The sequence below is a fragment of the Nuphar pumila genome, chromosome 17, assembly GCF_984573655.1.
Source record: "Nuphar pumila chromosome 17, dmNupPumi1.hap1.1, whole genome shotgun sequence".
Lineage (NCBI taxonomy): Eukaryota > Viridiplantae > Streptophyta > Magnoliopsida > Nymphaeales > Nymphaeaceae > Nuphar > Nuphar pumila.
Window position 1 is genome coordinate 63,693,567 of NC_143265.1, and position 10,103 is coordinate 63,703,669.

The following is a 10,103-nucleotide window of genomic DNA, read 5'->3' on the forward strand; positions in this document are numbered from 1 at the left end:
CAATTAAGCTAGTTAGGCTAAGCGAGCTGAGCTTAAACACTCGGAGCTTTGCTTGTTCAGCTTTACTTGCCTTGATTCACAGTCACTAAATTAGGCATGATATGGAATATAAAATTGACCAAAGGCGACAGCTAGAGTACGAATATAAATTTCAAGTAAATTAATTAATTCCTAATGTAACATATGGACTCTGCCATGATTGTCCTTTTTTGTTCAAATGATAACTTTTTTGTAAATAATGTTTCTAGTAAATGTATGTGTAATTTTCCCAGATAAAAGTGACCAACTTTCTCAAAAAAAGCATATAAGCAACTGGGAGTGGGAAATGGGATATTATCTTGTCGAAGTTTTGATGAGATCAGATGCTGTGCTTTATTCTTGAAAACATGTCGCTGGCAAGCTTGGGACTTCTTCTTCTTCGCCTCGAAGATCGAAAATTTCTATGGCAAAGGCGATGGATTTCGAGGGATCTAGGATTGTGGGTGAGTGATTCTTACCAGAATTACCCCCTCCTCTTCTTTTGTTCTCTTTCTTTGTTTCTTCTTCTTCCTGTTCTTATTGTTATGCATGGCTGCTCGTATCTTGTTAGACCGCTAGTTGTTTCTGTTAATTGCGCTTCTCTGTGGTTGTCATTCGTTGGGGTCCTGTTGTTGTGATGCTGGTCTCAGTTTTTTTTCACTATTTGGCTGTTTTGGTTTGTCTTCTCTGGTTGTTAATTGTTGTTGCCTCTGTATTTTTTACTGTCTATGATGTTCAGTCACGCAATTGGAATTGTTTTCTTTGATAATTGAGACGCTTTATTTGCAGTTGGCAAGTGCAACTCTTCTTTTGCAGTCTTTCCTCCTTTTGTTGTTTTAGTTAAGGATCCTGTCTCTCTTAAAGGCAAGGGAATTATTTGCAAGTTGTAGCTATCAACCACATAAAGGCCACTAGCTTTCTTTTAATCATATCAGTAGAAAGTCAAACGAATTGTTTGCATGTTGTAGCTGTTGACAGCATAAAATATCTTAACATAATTTTATTTCCTTAGAAATAATTCCTTGAAGGTTTGAGGTTCCTATGTCACCCTAAATCTTAGATCTCAGTTATATGCATAATCTGGTAGATCTTGTTGGTTGAACTTTTTGAAGATTGGAGATCTTGTACGTTTACTTTCTTACAATTTTTAAGCCTGTGTTGAATTAAAGCTCTCTTGCAAATCCTTGCCTATAAAGGGGTAGGATGGTGTATGCACCTTTGATGCATTCACATAGTATTTACTGGTTGATAGTATGATTCATGAAACTTCTTTGCATGCGTACTACATCTTGGAACGGTGTAGCAGAGAGCGTATTGGTGCACCACTGGGTCTGCTCTTATTATGATGTATCATTCACGTCTATGGCCAAATCTTTGGACCAAAGATTTTTAGATTGCAGTTAACTTATTGATCAAACGTAAACTTGAGCTGTTGGGTGAGGCACCATATCACGTTCTTTTTACAAGTGTCTCAGATAATTTGTTTTCAAAATGTTTGGCTTGCATCCTTTTTTGTCATCATTGCTAGCTCTTTGCAAAAAGGTTTTCAAGCAAAACACAGGTTACAAGTTAATGGGGAGTTAGATATTCTAATCTTGAAACTAACAGAGTTGTTTTATAAAGACATGTCTCCTTTTTGAAGAAGATTTTGTATAGCTCTCAGATTGCTCTAGTAATGACAATGGTCATGAGTGTATGTTATTTTCTTTGCCTTGTAGTGTCACCCATGCATACATACATACATGTGTGTATGTTTACACATGCATGTATCTTGTAACTAGAAAATGGAACTTCTAAAGCCTAAACCATCTTAGGTGATTTTTGCATGCTGAAATATTTCCCCCTCCTCTATTCTTCCTTCTTCTAAGGTAGTATTTTAATCTCTTCCGCTGAAAATTGAAGCTTATTTGTCTAATATAACAAATTGAAACTCTTTGTAAGCCAATATACCTTAAAAGCAAAGATGGGTGTAAAAGAGCATCTTAGATACTGTTCCACCATCTGTCCTTATGTTTACATCATGAATAAAACTAGTCGTTAATCGACTTTACTAAAGTTGGTCATGTATATTGTGAAGTTCAGAACATGATTCACGATCTTTCTCCTATAATTCGTGCGATTTTGTTTCTTTTCTCAAATTTTTTCACAATGAACTTTCATCGGTGCCATATCAGAGAATTGACATGATGATAAAAATTGTTCAACCCCTTTATGTTTTCTTTTTGATATAAATGGGGACAAAATGTTGGCATTTTCTGTAAAACAAACACAGAAAGCGTACCTGTATTCGCCATAGAGCACGTGCAGGGTATTCGACATTCTCCTCAACCGGTCGATGCCCACGATGAGCCCAGAGCTTAGGTCAACAGTGAGCATGACCCGAAACCCAATAAACTTGACGTGGGCTAGGCTAAGGATATGCAGTGTCACACATCATATATTGCCCAACCACCTCTTTATATAGTGGAGGTAAGGGAGGTGGTTCAGTGAATGTGGACACTCCACATTCACGTAACCTCCTCCACTAAGCATTAACCGTCCACCTCTTTATCTATTTTCACTATCTATGGTGTATGAGATGAACAATAAAACCTAAAGCCCTTTGACCTTTCAGGATAACCAATGAAAAAACCACTAGTTGTCCTATGATCAAAAGCTTTTATATGTGGGTTATACAGTTTAGCTTCTGTCAGACATCCCCATATGCGCATATATAACAAAGAAAATTTTCTTTCTGTTCATAACTCGTAAGAAGTCTTTTGAACAACCTTCGTAGTAATCTTATTCAAAATATGCACTACAGTCCTAAGAGCTTCATCCACAAGGTCAAAGGAAGGTTTGAGTGATTCAACATCGCTTTAACTATTTCTTTAAGCGTACGATTTCTCCTTTCAGCTACACCATTCTCGTAAGCACTACCAGACATGGTATACTGAGGTACAATGCCTTCCTCTTTTAGAAACCATGCTAATGGCTCTTTCTTTTGTTTCATCTCAGTGAAATGACCATAGTATTCACCACCTCTATCAGACCTGACAACCTTAATAACTTCATCAGTTTGTTTCTCTACTTCTTTCTTGAAGTCTTTAAAAATCTGAAAGACTTTAGATTCTTTAAATGATAAGTAGAGATATATATACCGTGAGTAATCATCTATAAAGATGACATAATACTTTTCACCCGTATAATACGGTAAAAAAAGACCGCACACATCCATATGCACTATTTCTAACTTTTCATTGCTGTATTTGACATCTTTCTTATATGTGTTAGACTGCTTAACCTTTATGCAATCAACACATGGCTCCATATTCGTAAAATCAAGAGATCCAAGAATTTTCTCTTTCACGAGTCTTTGGACTCTCTCTTTAGAGATATATCCTAACCTTCGATGCCAAAGCAGATATAATTCATCATTCTTTAGGACACATTTATTATCAATCATTGTGTTCTCAATGAAGTGAGATTCCCGAATTTGAAATTTGATTCTTAATCGATACAAACCATCACACATATATACAGAACCTATATTCATTAATTTTTTCATTATAATAAGCTTAGAATTTTCAAATTTAAATACAAATCTAAACTTATCAAGTTTTGAAATTGAAATCAGGTTCCGACTATAGGATGAAACATAGAATATATCGACCAAATCTAATATGAATTTAGACTCTAACACAATTCTGCAGGTCCCAACATTCTTGACATGCAAACACATCCTATTTCCAGAAAAATATTTTTTTTATGCTCTATTGGTTCCCTCTTGTTCAAAAATGCCTGCAAAGAGTTGGTAATGTGTACCGTGGAACTATAATCAATCCACCAACTATGCAATGGAACATGGATTAAATTGCACTCATAAGAAATGAATGACTTATTACCTTTATTTTTTAGTCACTTCTTGTACTTCAAGCAGTCCACCTTCTTATCCCCCTTCTTCTTGCAGAAGAAACACTTTATAGAAGAGCCTCTTGACTAGAATTTAGCTTTCGCCTGAGAGTTTGAAGTCTTTTCAATGGCTTCCATCTGATTCTTTTTCTTGAAGGAGCTTTTCTTTGGCCTCGACCTCTATTTATTCTTATGAGAGGCCATATGTGCACTTGACATCCTCTCACCCTTCAATCTCTCATCTTCCTCAACACACTTGGCCAAGAGGTCATTAAAAGACCACTCGTCATTATGTGTGTTGTAGGAGATTTTGAAGGGTCTATATTCAATAGGTAACGAGGTTAAGATTAGATAGACCAAGAAGGAGTTAAAGATGTCAAACTTCATGTCATTCAATTGAGTCACAATATTCTTTATTTCTAAAATATGTTGTCGGATGTGACTGTTCCTAGAATATTTCATAGACACTAATTTGGACATGAGCGTACTAGCTCTTGCCTTATTAGAAGTGATGAATTGAGCATCAATGACTCCCAGAAATTCTTTCACTATTTTGCAGTGAGGAATGACACCTCGAATATTATTAGCCACCTGAGATTGCAAAAGCAACTGGTTAAGTTTGTTCGAGCTCTCCCACTTTTCAGAGGCAGCCTTTTGATTAATTGTACTCTGTTCTGTAAGAGCGGAAGGTTCGTCAATTCTAAAAGTTAGATCTAAATCCATATAACCCAAAGTGAACAAGACGATTTCTTTCCAATCAGAAAAGTTAGATTCGTCTAAAAGAGAAATATTACTAGAACCGTCGATAAGGAAGAAACCTGATACAACAAGGAATGAAAATGGAAATATATTACTATTATTGCTCATATGAGACTCGTGTTGAAAAGGTAAAAGTGAGACCCTTTATTTTCACCTTTTCTGAGACAAGCATAGTTGGGCCATTATCGTTCTACTTTGGTGGAAACGACAATACTCATAGTTGCTATATCTCTTCAATTCTAAAAAAATTGACTTCAGTTGGTGTAACTTGCAGATCATGTAACTAGAGGCAATTCAGTACTGTACCTTTGTGTACAAATATGCTTCATGGGCTGAAATACACATCTACTATCACACCCTATGTAAATTTAGAACACAATGACCTATCTTTGAGCAGAATCGATGTTTCATAAATTCACACATAATCATAATAACGAATCTTAATACGGTTCAAAGAATCCTTAATCAACACGACTCAGATCACTTTGGTGATTACATGAATCAGTCAATCAAGATCTTTTACAAAAAACCTATTCATATTATAGAGCACGCCCATGCACACATTTTAATGCATATATATTCATGACATAATACAAGTTCATGCTTCAACTAATATACATAAACTAATTGTCATGATTTTAGTCATAATTCATGCTTAAAACCATCATGCACAACTTAACCAACACAAAACATATGAACTAACATGCATAAGTCATGCATTATTTAGAATAAATTCTTTATAAAGCATGAAAAATAACAAAAGCATGCTCATATGGGTAAAACCTGGGGTCCTCAAGTAGGAACCGGTCTAAAAATACCTCAAACCGGTCAAAAATGGCCTAAACTAGTCATCTAAGGGTTCAAACAGGTTCTAAACCTTATGAATCAGTACCAAATATGAACAAAAGTTCATAAAACCCTATAACTGTATGTCAAAATCCATGTATCTTCATATATTTATAAAAATAGGATCTTAGCATCATAGAACCGATAAAAAACTGGAAAGAACCAGTCAAAAATGGCTCTGAACTAGTCCTGAAAAGAACCGTGTCGGTGTCTAATTCTGTTCAGTTTCAAATAGTGTCTGGACCTAGACCCTACACAAGCATGAGTCTGATCCGATTCAAACTGGACCTAGGTTGGACCCGATCCAAATAGGACCTGGGTCTAACTCGGTCCGAACCGAACCTGGGTCTGACGTGGTCTGAAATGGACCCGGGTCAAGCCTGAATCAGACCCAGACCCAAAAACATTATGGGTTTGGGTCTGATAAAAAAAATGGCAAACCTGATCCACCCATATGGGTCTGGATTAGACCCATTACTGGGTCAAAAAATTCGGTACAACCCGGTTCAAAAGGCAAAACCGTTAGGGTTAAAATAAAACACTGAAAGCGATTTTCGGTTTCTGAAAAAATCAGAAACTGAAAATCACCGCTCACATTAGGGGGAGTTGAAGAACCTCACTGAAGTCGGCTACCTTTGGCAAGGCGCCATGAACGTTGCTCGTGAGCACATATTGCCGGTGCGGTCGTGAGCCCGACAATTGTCCTTCTCGTAGCAGCACTGGCGAAACTGCCAGTGACCAACGACCGCCCATCTAGCTTCGACGACATCAAATCCCCACCGACCTTTGGTTCAGAGAATGTCACCGGCGAGGATGCTGGTGATTCGGTGACCTAACGACGAACTCACCCCCGGCTACAGGTAAGGCTTACTATTTTTTTTATGGATTTGTCGTCGAAACTGTCGGTAAATCAATGATGCCACCGGGCAGCCAGTGGCGCCGACAAGGCCACCACTACTACTTCACCTCCTCGGCGAAAAGCCACCAGCCGAAAACCCCAGCCCGACGACTGAAGGGTTTTGAAGAATGGGGGTTTTTCAACCCTGCTTTTTTTGGTGACCGGCACAACATGTAAGGAGTTTGCCGCACTCCGTCGGCAATCCAGTGGTCCAAAAAACCCCCGCTCCCCCGACGACATCTTGTGGCGATCCCGGCGCCAACAAACTACCCTGCTATCCAATGGCACATGTTAAACCCTCGATCCTTTGCATTTTTTTTGAATCAGAGGGTTGTCGGGACATCCGTCACCACTAATATACGGCTGTCGGGAATGGCAGTCGCCCCACGGTGACGATTGTCGTTGATCGGCGACCCACGTCGCCCCACGACGATGGGCGATCACCTCATAAAATGGGTCTGTCGCCGGTGAAGGCTGTCACACCATGGCAATAGTCTGTAGGGAATACAACAGTGCCATCATCTGTCGTTGTTTGTGACAGACTGTCAGAATGACCGGTGATCCATGTCACCCCACGATGACATGCGGTCAGCAGTACCCATGTGTGGCCAGAATTCATACAACACCGAAAGGCCCTACGTGCCTGCACGCGTAGCAGAATGCATGGGACAGTGAGCCCATAACCCAATGTTGGTGTTTTCTGTAAAACAAACACAGAAAGCATACCTGTATTCCCCATAGAGCACATGCAGGGTATTCAACGTTCTCCTCAGTCGGTTGACGCCCACGATGAGTCTAGGCCTTAGGTCGACGATGAGCAGGACCCTGAACCCAAACTTGACGTGGGCTAGGCTAAGGATATGCAGTGTCATCACACATCATACATTGCCCAACCACCTCTTTATATAGTGGAGGTAAGGGAGGTGGTTCAGTGAATGTGGACACTCCACATTCACGTAACCTCCTCCACTAAGCATTAACCGTCCTCCATTATGCAGCCCACTACTCCACAATGTATTTAATGTCAAACCGGGTCACCCAATGGGTTGGACCCGAACCATATGTCCAACACAAAAAACATGAAAAACTTTGTCCAGAATATGTTTTGGTTGAATACATTTATGGTGGCCCTGGTGCTTACAGCAGTTGTATTCTTGTTTTTTGGAATACCTTGTATTAACCTTTTCGTTTGCTTTATATTTTGTTTTGCATATATATAGATGCAATTATTGGTTCTCCACATCACAGAACAAGCAACTAAAATCAGAATTTCCTATGCTTTTGGCTAAAATTCTTAGTTACACATTCATGTTTCGTGCATATTCATGATGACTATATTGTGGTGAATGCTGAGAAGAACTTGAAAGGGGAGAAAAATGGATTGGTGATGGGACTGTCAGCTTTGGGATGGATGATGCTGATGATATATACATGCGATCATGGACTGGCACCATTATTGGTCCTCCTGGTGTATGTGTCTTCAGACCACTGTACTTTGGTGTATGAGTTTTGTGGCTGGATGACCGAGTTCTCTTTCTTTTTTCAGACTGTGCACGAGGGAAAAATCTATCACTTGAAACTATTCTGCGACAAAGATTATCCAGATAAACCTCCAACTGTTAGATTCCTGACCCGAATAAACATGGCCTGTGTTGATCAAGAAAATGGACTGGTATGCGGATTGATCTTAGCTGTGTTATTTTCAGGCATTTGGCAGAAGAATTTCTTCACCACTTTTTCATTTCATCCTGATTTAGGTCGACCCGAATAAAATTTCTATTCTGGGAAACTGGCAACGTGAGTACACAATGGAGGACATCCTGAGTCAATTGAAGAAAGAAATGACACCTCCTCAGAACCGGAAGCTGGTTCAGCCACCAAAAGGTTACTATATATTTTGAATTTCCCACAGGATCTAATTTAGCAGGGACTTTGCAATATGAACTCTGCATCTCTCATTTATTTATTTATTTATTTCAGGAAATGAGGTTCAACTAATGGATCAGGGAACTGTGGTTCCCAAGCCTGAAACTGTGGTTCCCAAGCGTGAAACTGTGCCCCCCAAACCTGAAACTGTGGTTCCCAAGCCTGAAACTGTGGTTCCCAAGCGTGAAACTGTGCCCCCCAAGCCTGAAACTGTGGTTCCCAAGCGTGAAACTGTGGTTCCCAAGCCTGAAACTGTGCCCCCCAAGCCTGAAACTGTGGTTCCCAAGCGTGAAACTGTGCCCCCCAAGCGTGAAACTGTGGTTCCCAAGCGTGAAACTGTGCCCCCCAAGCCTGAAACTGTGGTTCCCAAGCCTGAAACTATGCCCCCCAAGCCTGAAACTGTGGTTCCCAAGCGTGAAACTGTGCCCCCCAAGCCTGAAACTGTGGTTCCCAAGCGTGAAACTGTGCCCCCCAAGCCTGAAACTGTGGTTCCCAAGCGTGAAACTGTGCCCCCCAAGCCTGAAACCAAGCCTAAAAGTGGGGGGTGTTGCATTCTCTAATTGAGGTCATATGTAACTAAGATCAGTGGATGAGGACCCAACCCGTAAGGAGTATTGGAATGAAGACATAGTTAGCTTTGATTTCTCCAACTAGTCTTTCAAACCAGGAGTTAATGTATGGACTCTGGCTTCTGTTGGTTATGTTCGGCTGGACTTTGATTTCAACCTTTGGCAGCTGATAATAATGTTGCTGGTTGCCAGATCTCTCGTTATATGGAAGATATTTAGTCCACAAAACTAATTCTTTGTTTCGATAATGATGCAGATGGCACTAACTTTTGGGCTGCGAACTAGAAAATATGACAAATCTGGCCCATGGATTTTTTCCCTTGATGGTTCTGCCCTTTTCTCGCTTTCCTTGGTCAAAACTACTTTTCTAAGCTTCTCACTTGAAAAATCAATGGGCCTGATTTTTCAGTTGAGAAAAGTGCAAAACTGTAATTGTAAAGAACTTAACATGTTCTGCACTGAGGGTATGTTTGGCTGCTCCTTTAAAAAAATGATTTTGAGATCACGTGTGATTTTGAGATCTCACGTAAATTAGAAAGTGACTCTCATTTGCAAAGGCAAATGAGATTCACTTTCTCACAGCTTACCTTTTTATGTTTGCTTGCTCATACAAATGAGGTTCACTTTCTCATTCAAATGAGAAAGTGAATCTCACGTGATCGAACAAACGACTGATTGGGGAGCACGCTAGTAGCATTTTGACTTGTTTGCGTGTATTTGTTGAGAGTGTTGGATGTGTTGAATAGGACACTAGACGGTTTGGTCGCACTGTCATAAACGAGGTGTATTGGTGATCATGAATCCCATTCAACTATAACCCATCTGGATGATCGAAAAGAAAAAAAAGGAAAACAAATCGCATTTTTGGATGCTTAACCCTCTGGGAAGCGCTTCATCTTTTCCCATGATATGCTTGCAATGTTTGTGCTTGAGGGTTGTGGAAGAAACAAAAGCCTTGGTGACCTCTTTGGATGTTTCACAAAATGTTCTAAAAGAGTAAACATTGCACCTTTTATGGGAATGATCATCACTTCCATTGCAGAAATGACTTTCCAATATATGTTTGTGCAAGTGAACTTTTTGAAATTTTCTGCATAAAATTGCAAGCAGTTTGCACAGTTAAGCAGTATTAACTTAGTAAGTCATCCATAGTTTCTCATGGTAATTATGGATATGTTTCAATTTGATCTATGGTG

General features: G+C 39.6%; 1 protein-coding gene across 2 annotated transcripts; it reads left to right on the forward strand.

Annotated features, from left to right (window-relative positions):
* Positions 1-346: 346 nt before the first annotated feature.
* Positions 347-9,135, forward strand: LOC149812049 (uncharacterized). 2 transcript variants are annotated; one of them, XM_089993268.1, is made up of 5 exons: positions 430-482; positions 7,770-7,882; positions 7,959-8,084; positions 8,170-8,296; positions 8,393-9,135. In XM_089993268.1, the coding sequence occupies exons 1-5, from the start codon at positions 443-445 to the stop codon at positions 8,896-8,898; spliced, it is 912 nt and encodes a 303-aa protein (XP_089849394.1). In that variant the 5' UTR covers positions 430-442; the 3' UTR covers positions 8,899-9,135. The 2 variants fall into 2 exon arrangements, with proteins under 2 accessions (XP_089849395.1, XP_089849394.1); XM_089993269.1 differs by lacking the exon at positions 7,770-7,882 and having other exon boundaries at positions 347-482.
* The last annotated feature ends 968 nt before the right edge of the window (positions 9,136-10,103 follow it).